This window comes from Polypterus senegalus, chromosome 13 (genome assembly GCF_016835505.1).
Source record: "Polypterus senegalus isolate Bchr_013 chromosome 13, ASM1683550v1, whole genome shotgun sequence".
NCBI classification, from domain to species: Eukaryota; Metazoa; Chordata; class Cladistia; order Polypteriformes; family Polypteridae; genus Polypterus; species Polypterus senegalus.
The window spans coordinates 46,645,607-46,665,697 of NC_053166.1; the positions used below are offsets into that span (position 1 = coordinate 46,645,607).

The following is a 20,091-nucleotide window of genomic DNA, read 5'->3' on the forward strand; positions in this document are numbered from 1 at the left end:
GTGGTCCCAGGAGGACGAGAGGAGGGCTTGTGCTTCCTCCAGACCGCGAGGGGGCGTCCGTCCTGGTTCTGTTGGGGACCACGGGTGGAGGGCTTGGAAGCCCAGCCCTGTAGGGGCCCATGGCCACCGCCAGGCGGCGCCCCGATGCCGGTTTATCCCGTGTGGCAGCCCCGGCCGGGACGCCCAGGAGGGCGAGAGGAGGTCTTGTGCCTCCTCCAGACGAGGCGTCCATCCTGGTTCTGTTGGGAGCCACGGGTCGAGGGCATGGAAGCCCTACCCTGTAGGGGCCCGTGGTCACCGCCAGGCGGCGCCCTGATGCCGGTTTATCCCGTGCACGGTCCTCGGCTGGGGCTGGAGCCCGGCCGGGACGCCTTGGAGGACCGGAGGAGGGCGTGTGCCTCCTCCAGACCGAGTGGGGGCGTCCGTCCTGGTTATGCAGGGGCCTCGGGTACAGGGCTTGGAAGCCCAGCCCTGTAGGGACCCGTGGCCACCGCCAGGCGGCGCCCCAGTGCCTAAATATCCCGGGAGCCCGGCACTTCCTGGTGTTTATGTGGCGCCCGGAGAGCTGCCAGGAGGACAGCCGACACATCCGCCACGCTGGGGCGTGGCCAAGGAGCGGATACTGGGAACACCTGGGGCTCATCCGGGAGCATTATATAAGGGGCCGCCTCCCTCCAGTCATTGGTGGAAGTCGGGAGGAAGTGGACTGAACGGAAGGAAGGACTGGAGGCGGCCAGGAAGGCACAAAGGACTGTGGGCCTGGACTTTGGGGAAATCGGTGCAAGAAGGCACTGGGGGTGCACGTGAGAAAACTGTAAATATTGTACATAGGGTATATAAATAAATGGTGTGTGGTGAAAAAATGATGTCCGCCTGTCTGTGCCGGGACCAGCGTTCACTATATATATATATATATATATATATATATATATATATATATATATATATATATATATATATCAACATATACACATATATATATACACGTATCAACATATATATACGCATACATATACACATACATACATACACATAAATATACATATATATACATACGTTCCTTTTTCAGGACTGTGTATTTCAACAATAATGTTTTAAAAATCCAAATAACTTTACAGATCTTCATTGTAAAGGGTTTAAACAATGTTTTCCATGCATGTTCAATTAATCATAATCAATTAATTAACATGCACCTGTATAGTCGTTAAGACCTTAACAGCTTACAGAAAGTAGGCATTTAAGGTCACAGTTCTAAAAACGCAGGACACTAAAGAGACTTGTCTACCGACTGTGAAAAACACCCAAAGAAAGATGCCCAGGGTCCCTGCTCATCTGCGTGAGCGTGCATTAGGCATGCTGCAGGGAGGCATGAGGACTGCTGATCTGGCTAGGGCAATAAATTGCCATGTCCGCACTGTGAGATGCCTAAGACAGCTACAGGGAGACAGGAAGGACAGCTGATCATCCTTGCAGTGGAAGAGCCCAGATCTCAATCCCATTGAGCACGTCTGGGACCTGTTGGATCGCAGGGTGAGGGCTAGGGCCATTCCCCCCAGAAATGTCCAGGAACTTGCAGGTGCCTTGGTGGAAGAGTGGGGTAACATCTCACAGCAAGAGCTGACAAATCTGGTCCAGTCCATGAGGAGGAGATGCACTGCAGTGGCCACACCAGATACTGACTGGTACTTTTGATTTTGAGCCTCCCTTCATTCAGGGACACATTGTGAAACATTTTAGTTTATGTCTTATGGTGTTGACTCTTTTACTGTTCATACAAATATTTACACATTAAGTTTACTGAAAGTAAAAACAGTTGAAAGTCAGAGGACGTTTCTTTTTGCTGAGTATATATATATATATATATATATACACAGACATATATACATATATATATATATATATATATATATATATATATATATATATATATATACACACACATACATACATACATAAATACATACATATATTTATATATATATATTGTGAAGTATAGCGGCCCGGACACACACAGGCGGACACCGTTTGATCCATCACACCACGTTTATTTACACTATTTACAAAAGTGCACCGCCACCAACCCCCCAATTCCCCAAAGTCTAGGCTCTCACTAGCCACTGTCTTTTTCAACACAACACACTCGGGCCTCTCCTCGCCTCCACTGCCACGACCTTGTCCTCCTCCTCTTCACCCGACTCCAGCCTTGATTGCAGGGTGGCTCATAAGTAGGTGGCTGATTGGTGACCACACCCAGCCACCTGACAATATATACATATCTACATATATATCTACATATATATATATTTATATATATATATATATCTAATATATATATATATATATATATCTAATATATATCTAATATATATATATATATATATATATATACACATACTGTATATAGCAAAATCCCGAGCTTCATGCGATGAAGTACTGCTTTTAAATTTTTATTAAGAAGAAAAGAAAACCATTTTAAACTGAGGGAAAATATACCAATAACTATCTGTTAAGAATCTCTTTGTATACCACGTTGTTAGTTCAGCAGTCCGGTTGTAATATGACCAAGCTGTGCGAGCTTACTCTTGAGAATGCAACATATAGTTGTCCAGGAGAAAAGCAATCTTGCCTCAAATCAATGGCAACCTTTGTAGGGTCTGTCCCTGAGACTTATTACTTGTCATCGCGAAGCAGAGCCTTACTGGAAATTGGAGGCATTTGAATTGAAATGGGAGTTCAGAGGGTATAACGGGATCGAGGAATACATTCAGAGTGTGGAGAAACTCTTGAGACAGCGTGTGTATTAACTTGTGGATTTTTCTGTGACCATTTGGTGGCAGCGTGGAAGTTGCTACCGCAAGACCGTGTTAGCTGTGGAGCTCAGCTCAGAGCATATTCTTTTCCTACCTTGTCAATTGTGTATTGCGTTTTTTGAACAGGTTTGATTCATGGAAGTGATCACTCATTACTGCGTTCAGTCAGTTCACGTGAGCTGCTCTCTTGTGTGATGTTGCGATGTCCACGGCTTTATTTAATGTTAGCTAAGACCCGGCACTTAAAAGCTTCTCGCTACAGCAATTTTAACTCTGTTAAAAAGTGATCCAAAGTCTCGTTTATACCTCGTGTCTTCTCATTAAACTTGTATCTTGCGAATATGGTATGCGTCGTGGGCATGACAAACGGCAGCGGGAGTGTGTCTATAAACTTAATTTAAACTTACGGTTTACACCGTGTTTTGTTTCCGCAGTAGGTGCACTTAAGAATATGCTTGTATGCGTTTTTTTCTTCAGCGCTCTTTGGAGCTCTTCCTTGTTTTCTACATACTGCGTTCACAGTCAGTTCGTGATTACGTGTGGCGTGATGATGCGACGCAACTCCACCTCCCATGGCTATCGAGCTGCAGGCTATTACAGTATATGGATAAAAATAGGTTCCAGTTATGATCATTACGTGTAGAATTTCGAAATGAAACCTGCCCAACTTTTGTAAGTAAGCTGTAAGGAATGAGCCTGCCAAATTTCAGCCTTCTACCTACACAGGAAGTTGGAGAATTAGTGATGAGTGAGTGAGTCAGTCAGTGAGGGCTTTGCCTTTTATTAGTAGGGATGCGCCGCTTCGTGCCGGTGCAGCTGAATAGTGCTGTTCATCGGTGCGGACGGTGCAAATGACGCCGACTCCCAGTAAGCGGAAGGTAGCGGGTGTGCAGACAGCACAGAGGCTCTCCTCTTCCCATGGAGGGCCTCAGGCTGAGCGCAAGCCCCATAAGCGGGAGATCCCCAAAAGGAATGGTGGATCTCCCAACAGGATGGAAAGAAGGCTTGAGGGCTGCCAGGCGGCCATGATGACTTCCCTGGCAGGTGAAGGGCGGAGACGACGCTGACGGAGTTCCCGAGATGTTTTTGGTCCCGCAGAGGGGAACAGCCAGGAGGACTCCGTCGGTGCTATAATTGCCGGCGACCGGGCCACGAGGCGCTATTGTCCCCGGGAGACAGGAAGTACACCGCCCCTCCAAGGTTCGCCGAGGACAGGGACAACGCATTCAAGGCTCGATGACGCGCCCTCCTGGAGGAGGACGTCCCTCGGGCCGGACGCTCCGCCCAGAAGTCGTCACTAAGGGGGAACTGTGGAAGACTGCCGGCTTCCGAGGCCGGTCCGCACCCCCAGGCCGACAGGAGGAGCTCTCCCGACAGCGGGATCGTGCCCCGAGGTCCAGCAGGGCCTTATGGACTCTGTGGTGTTTATACACAGCCCTGCTGGATACCTTGGCGCCACCAGGAGTCGCTGTGGGGACTTATGGGCTCTGTTGTGCCTTATGACCGGGAGTACGCCACGGTCACGTGACAGGAAGGTATGGCGTGCTCCGGGTTGAAGTAATAGACTGATTGCCCTGACCCGGAAGGAATAACAGACTGCTGGGACAGGAACACCTCCGGGTCGGGGCCTATAAAAGGACGGTGCCTCAGTCCAGACACTGAGCTGTGCTGGGTGGGAGAGGAGCAAAGTGTCTGGGCGAGGAGGAGAGGTTATTGTGCGTGTTTAAAGAGATTTGTGAGGAGTGTGGTAGGTGCTTGGTGCACTGGAAGAAAATAAAAGATTCTTGGACTATTACCTGGTCTCCGGAGTTGTACCTGAGGGTTCAAGGGTGCACTACTGCCCCTACTGCCACATATATATATATATATATATATATATATATATATATATATATATATACACACATATACATATACACACACATATACAAACATATATATATATATATATATATATATATATATATATACACATATCAACATATACACATATATATATATACACGTATCAACATATATATACGCATACATATACACATACATACATACACATAAATATACATATATACATATATATATACATACGTCCCTTTTTCAGGACTGTGTATTTCAACAATAATGTTTTAAAAATCCAAATAACTTTACAGATCTTCATTGTAAAGGGTTTAAACAATGTTTTCCATGCATGTTCAATTAATCATAATCAATTAATTAACATGCACCTGTGGAATGGTCGTTAAGACCTTAACAGCTTACAGAAAGTAGGCATTTAAGGTCACAGTTCTAAAAACGCAGGACACTAAAGAGACTTGTCTACCGACTGTGAAAAACACCCAAAGAAAGATGCCCAGGGTCCCTGCTCATCTGCGTGAAGCGTGCATTAGGCATGCTGCAGGGAGGCATGAGGACTGCTGATGTGGCTAGGGCAATAAATTGCCATGTCCGCACTGTGAGATGCCTAAGACAGCGCTACAGGGAGACAGGAAGGACAGCTGATCATCCTTGCAGTGGAAGAGCCCAGATCTCAATCCCATTGAGCACGTCTGGGACCTGTTGGATCGCAGGGTGAGGGCTAGGGCCATTCCCCCCAGAAATGTCCAGGAACTTGCAGGTGCCTTGGTGGAAGAGTGGGGTAACATCTCACAGCAAGAGCTGACAAATCTGGTCCAGTCCATGAGGAGGAGATGCACTGCAGTGGCCACACCAGATACTGACTGGTACTTTTGATTTTGAGCCTCCCTTCATTCAGGGACACATTGTGAAACATTTTTAGTTTATGTCTTATGGTGTTGACTCTTTTACTGTTCATACAAATATTTACACATTAAGTTTACTGAAAGTAAAAACAGTTGAAAGTCAGAGGACGTTTCTTTTTTGCTGAGTATATATATATATATATATACACAGACACTTATATACATATATATATATATACATATCTACATATATATACACATATATATCTACATATATACTGTATACACATATATACATATCTACACACACACACATATATATATATATATATATATATATATATATATATATATATATATATATATATATATATATATACACACATACATACATACATAAATACATACATATATTTATATATATATATATTGTGAAGTATAGCCCGGACACACACAGGCGGACACCGTTTGATCCATCACACCACGTTTATTTACACTATTTACAAAAGTGCACCGCCACCAACCCCCCAATTCCCCAAAGTCTAGGCTCTCACTAGCCACTGTCTTTTTCAACACAACACACTCGGGCCTCTCCTCGCCTCCACTGCCACGACCTTGTCCTCCTCCTCCTCACCCGACTCCAGCCTTGATTGCAGGGTGGCGGCTCCTTAAGTAGGTGGCTGATTGGTGACCACACCCAGCCACCTGCGATAATATATACATATCTACATATATATCTACATATATATATATATATATATATATATATATAATATATATATATATATATATATATCTATATATATATATATATATATATATATATATATATACACACATACTGTATATAGCAAAATCCCAGAGCTTCGCAGCGATGAAGTACTGCTTTTAAATTTTTATTAAGAAGAAAAGAAAACCATTTTAAACTGAGGGAAAATATACCAATAACTATCTGTTAAGAATCTCTTTGTATACCACGTTGTTAGTTCAGCAGTCCGGTTGTAATATGACCAAGCTGTGCGAGCTTACTCTTGAGAATGCAACATATAGTTGTCCAGGAGAAAAGCAATCTTGCCTCAAATCAATGGCAACCTTTGTAGGGTCTGTCCCTGAGACTTATTACTTGTCATCGCGAAGCAGAGCCTTACTGGAAATTGGAGGCATTTGAATTGAAATGGGAGTTCAGAGGGTATAACGGGGATGCGAGGAATATATTCAGAGTGTGGAGAAACTCTTGAGACAGCGTGTGTATTAACTTGTGGATTTTTCTGTGACCATTTGGTGGCAGCGTGACGAAGTTGCTACCGCAAGACCGTGTTAGCTGTGGAGCTCAGCTCAGAGCATATTCTTTTCCTACCTTGTCAATTGTGTATTGCGTTTTTTGAACAGGTTTGATTCATGGAAGTGATCACTCGTACTGCGTTCAGTCAGTTCACGTGAGCTGCTCTCTTGTGTGATGTTGCGATGTCCACGGCTTTATTTAATGTTAGCTAAGACCCGGCACTTAAAAGCTTCTCGCTACAGCAATTTTAACTCTGTTAAAAAGTGATCCAAAGTCTCGTTTATACCTCGTGTCTTCTCATTAAACTTGTATCTTGCGAATATGGTATGCGTCGTGGGCATGACAAACGGCAGCGGGAGTGTGTCTATAAACTTAATTTAAACTTACGGTTTACACCGTGTTTTGTTTCCGCAGTAGGTGCACTTAAGAATATGCTTGTATGCGTTTTTTCTTCAGCGCTCTTTGGAGCTCTTCCTTGTTTTCTACGTACTGCGTTCACAGTCAGTTCACGTGATTACGTGTGAGGCGTGATGATGCGACACGCAACTCCACCTCCCATGGCTATCGAGCTGCAGTCTATTACAGTATATGGATAAAAATAGGTTCCAGTTATGATCATTACGTGTAGAATTTCGAAATGAAACCTGCCCAACTTTTGTAAGTAAGCTGTAAGGAATGAGCCTGCCAAATTTCAGCCTTCTACCTACACAGGAAGTTGGAGAATTAGTGATGAGTGAGTGAGTCAGTCAGTGAGGGCTTTGCCTTTTATTAGTATAGATAAACATATCCATCCATTATCTAACCTGCTATATCCTAACTACAGGGTCACGGTGGTCTGCTGGAGCCAATCCCAACCAACACAGGGCGCAAGGCAGGAAACAAACCCTGGGCAGGGCGCCAGCCCACCGCAGGCCCAGCCAACATTAATGCTGAATTTATCCAACAGAGAGTAACTGCCAAATGGCCTGTAATCAGCATAGCTACCTTAATAAAAGAGGGCTAAAATGAAGGAGGAAAAAGGAAGTGTCTGTGTGTGCCTGTGTAAATGTGTGTTCATCCAATTGCTCAGCTTAAGAAGATAATTCTGAAAATATGCAAAATATGTAGAAGAATGGTAAAAAAAAATCTACACTGATAATAACAATACCAAATAATGATCTGGAAAAATAATAAAATTGGTCTTTGCCTATTCTGTTGTCAGCAACAGCAGAGTGGTAATGACTTCCTTACACCAGCAGGGGCCACCTGTGCTAGTATTTGGCTGTAATGCTAATGACATAACTTTGCATGCTGGTCAGTGGATGAGTGGCAATAATGATATATCAATGTACATATCTAAAAACTAAACTTCTAACATGACTAGGCTACAGTTGCTAAACCAAGTCAATGCAGCAACAATGACCAAAGCATTTTCTTAGCAGAACACTTTGACTGAAAGAGTGGTCAGTTCGATAAGCGATGCAAAGAAGAAGTGGCAAAAACCGATCGCTAGATTAGAAAGGGAAAATGCTGTAATCATGGAAGAGGTATTTTAATTACAGCAGACCAAATGAACAACCCACATACAGTATTGAATAAAAAACAAGTGGTCTATGTTACTTACTCAGATTTCCATCTGTCTTTGATGATTAGCACAGCTAATGTATACACATCTCCTTCAGAAGTTATTCAGACCTCTTCACTTCTTTCATATTTTGCCACGTAAATTTTCTTTTTCCCTCATCAAACAAAACTCAATAGCCTGAATAACTAAGTGAAAACAGTATTTTAGAACTTACTAAAATAAAACTGAAAATATTACAATGATACAACTATTCAGGCTCTTTACTCAGCGGTACCACTGTCAGTTACAGCCTGGAGTCTTTTTCTGTATGACACAACAATCTTTACATATCTGGATTGCAGGATTTTCTACCATTCTTCTCTGTACCTCCTCTCAAGCTCTGTCAGATTAGATGGAGACTGCTGGTGGACAGTTATTTTCAGGTCATTTTAGAGATGTCAGGGGTTTTCTGGAACACTCAAGAACATTCCCAGAATTACCCCTAATCCACTCCTGTGTTGTCTTTGCTTTGTGCTTAGGGTCACTGTTCTGTAGGAAGGTGTATATCTTTGGTCTCGTTTGAGGTTCAGAGTGTTTTGGAGGAGATTTTTATTAAGGTTATCTCTGTACTCTGTTCTGGTTCCCCTCAACCCTGTCTACTATCTCAGTCACTGCTGCTGACAAACAACACCCAGAGCATGATGCTGACGCCACCGTGCTTCACCAAAGGAATGTTGTTGTGCAGGTGATGAGCAGTTTCTGGTTTCCTCCAGATATGAGGTTTAGAACTGAGGCCAAAAAGTTAAATCGTAGTTTCAACAGTGCAGAGAATCTTGTTTATCACAGACTGAGAGACGTTTAGATTCCTTTTTGAAAACTCCAAGTGGGCTTTCATGTGCCATCATCTGGCTACTCTACCATAAAGCTTAAATTAGTGAAGTGATATAGTGGTGATTGTCCTTCTGAAAATTTCTCCCAACTCCACACAGGTTCTATGGCACTCTGCTACAGTAACCAGTGGGTTCACAGTCACTTCTCTTACTAAGGCCTTCTTCCCTGATTGCTTAGTTTGGCTGGGCAGGGAATTTTATTATCCATTTTATTATTTGTAACATTCCCAAATTATTATTGAGTGTTTCTTGATAGGGAGAAAAAAAATCAAGTGAAGAGATTTTAGAATAAGACTGCAACATAGCAAAATGTGTAAAAAGTGAAGGGGGCTGAATAATTTCTGATAGCACTGTACCCAGCACTGAAGTTACTAAATAATTTCCAAAGGGAACATTTTGGCAGCAAACCAAATATTTACTGAGTATACTTATTGTGGGGAACAACTTTGCATAACTGTGTCCCAAAATGCCTCCTAGGGGTACTTCCCAAGTAAAGTGCAGATGTAGTCACTAAGTTAAATTCCCCATGGGAAAAAATTTGGAAACAGTCTACCATATGGTCTTCACTTATGCAAATGGGGAATCTGTGTAAAATCTGGCAGAGATAGGTACAACAGTGTGAATTTGCATAATGGACAAACAGAAAAACACACAGTCAGACAGATTATATATTATATATATATATATATATATATATATATATATATACAGTATATACACACACAGTATCAAACTGAAGTTTACACTCCTAAACAAAAGCATAACATGGTCATAATTAAGATATCTGTACCATAAACGTAGTATTTATCTATTACTAGAATATTTAGTTTGTGGCTTAGTCATCAGTTTGCAAGACTGTTTTCAAAACTGATTGAAAATAAAATACTATTAAAGTAGTATATGCTGTTACATACATACATAAAAAAAAAATTCTAATCCTTGTCTTAGTGTACCACAACAGGTACCCACACCAACATCAACGGATCTCCTAGTCACTGGATAGACATCTCCATTGACAATTAGGTTATTGCAGACATGGGCAGCATGCTAACACTTGGGCATTTTTTTTTGCTATATTACTGACCTGATTATTCTGCACATATTTTTTTTATCTGGATGTACCTTGAACATCAGCTGGCATGTTGTTTAATCTACTGCAACCTGATTTAGTTAGCTCGGGTTTTTTCTGTAAGTGTCTAGTAAAGCATTGCAAATTTCTGGGAGTTTTTCACTCCAATGATCTTGTCTGCATGTTTTATTTTACCTTAGATGATGCACATTCTGTTCTGTTTGAAAGCAGGTTAGACTACTGATGTTAATAAATGTTAAATAGGAGAACAACTTAAAAACTCCTGGTAAGGTCAATAACTTTTTTTTTAATTCAGGAATTTACAGATAAACTGACAGAGTCAGGTACACAAACTATAATAAAGAAACATTGGGACTATACCAGGTGTGGACCACCTTGCACGTATAGCCTCCCTAAACCGACACAGACAGACAGAGACACGAGTGTTGCACAGCACACATTTTTATTTCCGTGGGGAAGCGCTTTTCTCTTGCTGTCAACAGCAACACAGTCCAAAGCACCAAGAAAAAATCACCTTCTTCTTCTCTCTTTCTCTTCCTTTCTCTCGCCTTCACTCCTCCAGCAAGCTTCGTCTTTTTCTTTGTCCACACACTGAGGAGAGGCAAGACACATGACAGCCCGCATGGAGTTTGCTAAAAGACACCTGAAGGACTCTGAGATGGTGAGAAATAAGATTCTCTGGTCTGATGAGACCAAGATAGAACTTTTTGGCCTTAATTCTAAGCGGTATGTGTGGAGACAACCAGGCACTGCTCATCACTTGTTCAATGCAGTCCCCACAGTGAAGCATGGCGGTGGCAGCATCATGCTGTCGGGGTGTTTTTCAGCTGCAGGGACAGGACGACAGGTTACAATCGAGGGAAACATGAATGCGGCCAAGTACAGGGATATCCTGGACAAAAACCTTCTCCAGAGTGCTAAGGACCTCAGACTGGGCCGAAGGTTTACCTTCCAACAAGACAATGACCCTAAGCACACAGCTAAAATAACGAAGGAGTGGCTTCACAAAAACTCTGTGACTGTTCTTGAATGACCCAGCCAGAGCCCTGACTTAAACCCAATTGAGGATCTCTGGAGAGACCTAAAAACGGCTGTCCACCAACGTTTACCATCCAACCTGACAGAATTGGAGAGGATCTGCAAGGAGGAATGGAAGAGGATCCCCAAATCCAGGTGTGAAAAACTTGTTGCATCTTTCCCAAGAAGACTCATGGCTGTATTAGCTCAAAAGGGTGCTTCTACTAAATACTGAGCAAAGGGTCTGAATACTTAGGACCATGTGATATTTCAGTTTTCTTTTTAATAAATCTGCAACAATTTCAAAAAATATTTTTTTTTGTCTGTCAATATGGGGTGCTGTGTGTACATTAATGAGGAAAAAAAATAATTTAAATGATTTTAGCAAATGGCTGCAATATAACAAAGAGTGAAAAATTGAAGGGGGTCTGAATACTTTCCGTACCCACTGTAAATGCCAACTATTTCTAAGGTTTGCTCTTCTGAGTCTTTCTCTTTTAGAGTTTTTCTGACGGTCATTTTCTTTTTCTTCAATCTATCTATTTGCTCGTATTTTTCTTTGTCATTCAGCCTTTCTTTTGTTGATTGATGTTGATTGTTGGCTTGTTGAGCTGACCGTTCTTCCAGGAGATGTTGCTTACTTGACGTGTCCTTTTTTTTGGGTGGCATGTTGTTAGCAGATACGTCGATAATATTTTCTCTTACAGTAATACTGGCTTGTATGTGGCTGTAATATGCGTCACTGTATTGTGTGTCTTTAATTTTCTCTCGCAGTAATACTGGTTTGTATTCCCGTAAAATGCCTGTAATTTTCTCTGACAGTAATACTGGCTTTGTTGTCCGTAATATGACTTTAATTTTTTGTCACAGCAGTGAGCAATCAGCAGAGTGTCCGCAGCAACTGATGTAATGTATGGCGTGTAGCTGATAATCGTGCCCGTGGCGTCTCCCCAGCAAGTATTGTTTAGTTCCCCAGCAAGTATTTTAATCTGTGCTGGCGTTTATTTTATGTGTGGCGTATCCCCAGCAACGGATTTTATGTGCGCGGCCGCGACTACCCAATCAGCACTCTCCCCAGCAATGTTGTCCTTTATTTCTTATCATGAACAGCCGTGGCAAGGCCATTCACTGTGTGCCCAGCTTCCAGTGTGTGTGCATCCACGGTGCCGTGTGCATGGGCGGGGCATGGTGTGATGCACAGTGTGACCCGCTCATGCGCACTTCACCAGAAGACACACACACACGGACACCTGGACGCACACAGGGGTTTTATTAAAGAGGATAAAAGGCAAAGCCCTCACTGACTCACTGACTGACTGACTGACTCACTCACTCATCACTAATTTTCAAACTTCCTGTGTAGGTAGAAGGCTGAAATTTGGCAGGCTCTTTCCTTACAGGTTACTTACAAAAGTTAAGCAGGTTACATTTCGAAATTCTACACTTAACGGTCATAACTGAATCCTACTTACATACATATATACGTCCATAGCCTGCAGCTCAGTCGCCATGTGAGGCGGTGTTACGTCCCTCATCCCCACGCCTCCCACATAGTTGATTGCCTGCCTATATTGCATCCCCCATCCCCACATCTCCCACGTAATTGGCTGCCTGCCCATATAAGGCCGTCCGTCGCTCCAGTCTCTTCATTCCCTTCCTTGCTTCACCACGGTATTCACGTCTCCCTGCTGATAACTGCAGCCTTTTTATTTAATCCACGGCTTCTCTGCTGTTTTATTGTTCATTTATTATGATTATAGTTATAGTGTAGATATTTTAGACTTAGTTTACTGTTCAGGTACCCATTTCCTTTACCGTTCCAACCATACCTTCATTAACATGTCTACTGAGGTGATCACCATTGATCAAAGAACTGTCACTTACCGAAACTCAAACCAATTATGACAGCAGCAATCCAAGCTGTGAGAAAACAGTAAAAAGGAGGCGTGTCAGACGTCGTGGTACATTTTCTGATGCGGCTAAACGGAAACAACTTCATGACGCTGCCGCCAAATAATCGCAGAAAAATCCACAAGTTAATAGACATGCTGGCGCTAAATACTTGCAGGCAAATTCTTAAGTTCACAGAGACGCTGTCGCTAAATACTTGCAGGCAATTCCACAAGATCATAGACACGCTGCTGCTAAATACTCGCAGGCAAATCCACAAGTTCATAAGAGATGCTGTCGCTAAATATTCGCAGGCAAATCCACAACTTAATACCGGGAATGCCTGTTAAACATCTTAGATTCACGAGTACCGATTTGGGTAGTGAACACGAACTCGATGAATGAAACCTGTTATCTTTACAACGGTTGACAAACAGGGAATGTAACTTGAACACAACACGTCCTCCAAATATGAACCTGATTGAAAGAAATAATAATAATCAAATCCTTGATGACAGCAACACTCATAACAGTCACAAAATAATTACAATGACAATCATGTTACGTTATTTTTAAAATGTTTCCTTATTTTTAAAATGTTTCCTTTTCTTTTTCATAATTCTTTAACACACTACTTCTCCGCTGCAAAGCGCAGGTATTTTGCTAGTAAGTAAATAAATGTTTTATTTCAAAGAGATGCTGTATTCTAAACATTTTGGTCTTTTTTCCCCTATCAATCCTGTACTTACAGTATGCATTTATTACAACAAAGAAACTGTTGGTGTGGTACAGAAAGAGCTTTTAAAACTTCACCTTTTCTCGCCTTTTGGTTGAAAATGGGTATAACTGCAAAACATTTTTAATGCCACCCCTGTGGGGCCACAGTGTCTTTAGACTTTGATCAAGAATTAAAATAATGTACTAAACCATAAAACCCCTAAATATACTAAATCACAGTTAAGAATATTTTGAAATTGTTAGCTTCAATCCATCTAAATTTGTTCATATTAAAAACAATCAACTTGTATTCTTGACACATTAACATGGACCAAAAGTTGAAAACATTGAATGAACTCTTTGAGATAGGAGACATACGTGTCATTTAACCTTCCCATTGCAGTAAATGTTTTACTGCACTGTCCTTCTATTATGTGCTGGGAATAAAACAAGATTTTCTATATATTATAACTGCACTTTAGCATAAAACATTGTAATGTTTAAATTAAATTGATCAACTTTTGGGAGAAAGCTAAGGGATTTACAGTATTAAAATGCTAAGTGTTTCTAAATTTTGCTTACTGACCTCAAACAGTAATCTCGCGCATCTTTCAAATGCTGAATATAACCCCCCTGGCTTTGCAGCCTGACAGTTTCAGCTTCATTTCCTGTCTGCTGTCAGATATTCTCAATACACAGTTCATAGGAGCACAGAGTTTATTAACAGTGGTCATGAGGCTTTATTGGCATGAATTCTCATCATTTGCTGCTATTTCTGAGTATCTGGGCTTATCGTATTACATGGATCCCTGGGTGAACAAATACTATGAATCAGAAGTACGGAGTTCAAAAGAGAGAAAAATCTTCTCGAACTGCCTACACCTCCTGACTATTTATTTAAGCACTTTTATGATTGTACTCATTACCGTAATGTCTACTCTGTATGACAATAAATTTTGCCCAAGTTATTGAGATGGAAGTAGGCTGACATCAGTTACAGAAGCAGAGTTCCAATTAAAAGGCAGATTTTACCTGGTCTGGAAGATATCCCACCTAAAAGAAATGTGACATTAGTCTAAGATCTAAGACACTTTTAAAACTATAAAATGTTCAGGAAGTTGGCAGACATTATTTTTAATGTGGATACCAAGAAGAGCTGGTAATAGAGACACATCAAAAAGTCATCAGTCGGTAAAGGAACATTTTGCCAGCAAAACAGATGGCAGATTGTAAATCACAGTCAGCAGCAAACAGCTGCATAGAAAACAGAATGCTTGATGAACATTTGCAGCATAGCACCTACACCATATACCACCTGAAATGGACACTTCTGCAGTATAACAGAAGTGCCCCACTGAGATCTGACAGCAGGCTCAGATAAATAGAACTCAAACACGGAACAAAACTGGGCTTTACTGCAACTTTACTTGTAAGCTTATTTAAAAGAACACAAGTGGGCTTGAATTCACAAGAATGGGGAGTGACAAACTAGGAAGGAAACCGTTCTACTGCTGATGTGCCTCTTGTACAGCTTTTAACAAAGACAAGCAACTTGAAGCATATATTCCTTGACAGAAATTGAAGCACACTCCTTTTTAAATCATTTAGTAAATGTCTTCATTTTATACTGTGGCTCATAACTGAAGCTCACCTATAAACCCACACCCAGCCATCAACTGAAGGCAGCCTCCATTTCCTGCGTTAGGTGGTAATGCATGAACCAGAACTCATTGATACAAACCTCTACTCTACACCTGAGCCTTTACAAGGAATTGTGTAAACCTTAATCTGGCCATGAATTGGCTCATGTGAACTATGCATAATAAATTTAAAAGTACTGATTACTCACATATACCGTAATTGAACACCTTACAGCTGTGTTACATGTTTGCTGACGTAAAAAACAAACAAGTGAATAAATCAGGGAAAGAAAAACTGAAAATATGCTTTACAAGTCACCAAATAAACACGCAAAACAAACAACATTATATAGAAAGTCAAACTGAACTACTGAAGGACAGGTAAAGTGGTTACATTTTGCTTTTTTGCTTCCTTAAGTTTTCTTCTAAGTTCAAAAACTATAGAAAGGTGGTGCGCTGGTATCCCGAAGGTTGCCAGTTCGAGCCCTCGTCACTGCCAAAAGAGATGCTACTCTGCTAGGCCCTTGAGCAAGGCCCTTAACCTTCAAATGCTCCGGTAGCGCTATACAATGGCTGTCCCTGCGCTCTGACCCCAAGGGGTATGCGAAAACCAAGTAACTTCCTTCGGGATTAATAAAGTATAATAAAAAAAAACCAAAAACATTACACTTATGAAATTACTGTTACAATAAGACCAGAGTAGATTATCACATAAAAATAATTTCTTTGTGGTCTCTAAGAGATGGGCATTAGGTATAGTTTCTTATGCAGTTTAGAATATTATTGATTTTTGTTATCAGAACATTGCTAAACCCTTAAATTAAATCATTCTTAAAAACACACACCTTCATTATTAAAACTCCTGAAGTGATGGTGTATTTATACTTGACTGCACACACTTTATGAGAGTACATACAAAACACAATGCCGTTCTTACAGTGAGTTGGGTCTGCTGTTCTTTCCTGTCATCACATCTAAGTCGGGGTCACTGCAGTTGAAATTGTTCAGGTTCTGCTTGATATTGCTGGAATTGAAGGAGGCCATTGTGATGATGGACTCAGCACTTGAGTTTAGGGTGCTTTCTCCTTTATCAGCTTAAGGCAAAAAAAGAATCAAACAATCAAACATACACAAATATATAAATGTCACCTATAATGCCTATATTATAAATCTGCCAATCGACAATGATTTTTATATGACATATTTTTGGGGAAATACAGTGTATAGTGATGATGAAATGCATACATACCCTGTCATAATGTTTTGTTGTATTAATTTGCATACCAGTCTGAAAACAATTACAACTTAATGTATACACACACACACATAATAGATAGATAGATACTTTATTAATCCCAAGGGGAAGTTCACATTCATAACCTAAAATAAAATAAAAAAAAGCATCAAAAACAACAATACGACAATATTCTTGGCAAAGTGTACCAGTTAAATTACTTTGGTGCTGTCCCACGTTGATACTTAGTTAAGTATTTATTGGTATTTATATTTTTATTTCCTTTTATTATTAGGCAAAACATTAAAATTGCTGGTACCATTCCTGTGTTGTTTTTCCAGGCACCATCATTTTGTTCACTGAAATGTGATTTACCTTCAGCATATCATGTGATGTCCTCACACACTTTAGCTACAATTACTTAAAGTGCTGGTGCACATTATAGTTTGTGCACGCACTGGATCTCAAATGCAGATTTTAACAACTGGTGCAAAGGCATTTTACATGAGTTGCTGTGAATTTGAGGTGAACACTCAACCAGCAAACTAAAGGTTTAAAGTTGAATGCCTGTGCCACTTGACCACACTACCAGGCAGAATGCTCGCTTTCACTTTTAAGTGTTTTCAATCATAATGTAAGATTGCAATTATTACAATGCAAACTTTGATTAGATATTGGATAATCTTAAAAATGTAACTAATGTCAGTTATGTTCTCCTATATAACTAATGTTGGTATCCCATTGTGCTCAATGTAAAGTGCAGCACCTGCCGTTGAGTCGGTAGTGAATGAAGCAAGCTAAGATAATGAATGGATATTTGCATTATTTACACAGTAGGTAGAGTCCCAAAGTTATCTACCTCAGATCTGGAGTCTATGACTAGAGAAATCAACGTAGCCACTAGTAAACTAGAAGCAATGACAGCCCATTGCATAATGTGGGAGAAGAAATGCATGTTAATGCTCACATTTCTCTGTACTAGAATTGGCATGAAACAGAGTCAAAGGTCGCTCACTGCAGGAGGGGGGCTTGCACTCTGTGCTGCGTCGGCGGCTTGAGATCAGCTGGGAATTTGTTAGGGCAGATTCTGGCACTGTATTAAAAATCTAAAAAAAGAAAAAAAGAAAAAATTAATGCTATTAGCACAACCAGTCATAAATCAAAGCTAGAGCAAGATAGTGTACGTGCACTTTTTGATATACTATTTAAAAAGTACATTAGTGAAAATTCTGGAAGAGAGGCTACACAGAAACAGCAGTTAAAATGTTATATTATATAACATATAATATATATACATAATACACATAATATATATTATGTGTTGTTCTAACTAGGAGAGTATGATTTTTTTGGTTATTTGATAAAGATGAAAGAAATACTTATAGCCCCATAACCCACCACTTCCATTACCATTATCGAGAACCCAGAAGGCTTTTGAGTCTAATGTATCCATGTCTTCAATTATCAAATTCTGTGAATATTCCGTACATATTGGTTAAGGTGCAACTTCTAAAACATTTATGATGTTAGTATTGCCAATACTGTTGTTATAGAGTGGCTTTGAATGGAATAATTCCATTGTGGTGGATTTTAAAAAGTAAAATATAAAATATATAAAAAAATAAAAAAAAGCTAAATTATAGCCTCCTCTGATCAATAACACACAACATAGAACAATACCATTAAGAATTACAGTATTTTAACCTTTGCTAACACATTATCATTGGGAAACAAACATATCTAATAAATATCTATACATATCTATAAGTATCTAAACATCCAATAGCAACCACTGAATGGTATCCATTTTGCCTTTTATCTTTGTAAGTCTACAGAGTCTTTTATTTATAAATGTAGTTTAAGGCTTTGGCCTTTATTGTTAAGCTCTTGTTCCTAAATAAATAAACACACACATACATGTTCTACTCTTCCCTAAGTCCTCATTCAAAATTAAGCAAAGCATTATTATCTTAGCAAGAGTCACATTTAAGACGACAGATGTATTCTGCAGATTTTCAATGACTTATAAATAGGGTTGCATACATTTCGTATGATTTAATGCACTGCCTATCCCTAGCTTAATTGATTCTCCTTTCATTTTTTAACTGTAGTAATTCCATGATAAACTGTTAGCTTAAGTTATTCTCAATTTTTGGAATTATCAATAAATTAAATTAAGAACAAGGAACTATTAAATACTGACAAAATAATATTAAATATTCTACGTTTAAATCAAATTACAAATCAACATTACCCTTTGTAATAAAGATACATTAAACTCTATTAGTGGCCATCACATGTGACAGATCAGCTAGAGTCTATAAGAGCAGCATCAGACTTAAAGCTGCAACCAGACTTGGGTGGGGGCCACACTCACTTATAGAGGGTCAGTTAAGACTCAACAACTAATGCAACACATGGACACAAGAGGGAGAAAATATGAACTACACAGAGAGAGACTGAGCTGGGATTGGGAACTGAGAAGTGTCAGTCCATTGCAGTCATTCTGACATGCTTAATTGTTTTACATGAACACTAGCAGACTTAATATTGTATAAAATGTAGGTATAAAAATGTATGTATAAAATGTATACCATGATGTACATTTTGTAATGCAGAACATGATTTTAAATTATTTTACACTTTGTTTTAACATCGCACATTTATAAACATACAAGTAGATAATTTTAAACAGGTAATGATATGATGTAACAAATAAAGAGATTTGTAAATTAAAATATGCAGATTTAACAAAGTTGTGAAATGTATTTAAAACCAGGTTTTGTTCATTTAAAAAGCTCACAAAGGCTGCACGAAAACACTTTAAAAAACTTTTATGAAATAATAGCAATGAATCTTTACAGTATGTACTAAAACAAGAAATGAACATTATTTTTATTCTGAGACATTAAAAAAAAAACTTTACAAAATAACTCCAATTATCCAAATGAGAGTATTATCTACATGTTCGTAACAAACCCCTTAACAATAATATTATAATTTTAATAAAATCATTATGAGTTTTTGTTTATGCTGCCTAAAGTGGTGGTCCAAAGTCATATTACATTTGTTGATCTTCTGTTGCACATAGATATTGAAACTGTTATTTATGTGTTGTCAAACATTAGAGGTGAGGACCTGCAAGGGAATGTGCTATTAGGTGCATCTGCTTGTTACTGCAAATAGTTTCCTCCATCAACAGCTAATGTAGCTGCATCTCAATATACTGTATATATCATGTATCTTGCCTACTCTAATACTTGTTCAAAGTGATATGGGTCA

The 20,091-nt window shown here is 39.9% G+C and overlaps 1 protein-coding gene across 7 annotated transcripts in view; it reads right to left on the reverse strand.

Annotated features, from left to right (window-relative positions):
* Positions 1-20,091, reverse strand: part of LOC120543278 (rho GTPase-activating protein 26-like) — a 250,835-nt gene that overhangs the window by 24,283 nt on the left and 206,461 nt on the right. For 6 of the 7 annotated variants that reach the window (XM_039776305.1, XM_039776310.1, XM_039776306.1 and 3 more), the window contains exons 19-20: positions 17,777-17,915; positions 16,513-16,669 (exon numbers count right to left, since the gene is read on the reverse strand). In XM_039776305.1, the coding sequence (XP_039632239.1) occupies positions 16,513-16,669; positions 17,777-17,915 (296 nt within the window). The remainder of the gene's footprint in view (positions 1-16,512; positions 16,670-17,776; positions 17,916-20,091) is intronic. The other variant, XM_039776307.1, reaches the window with a different exon arrangement.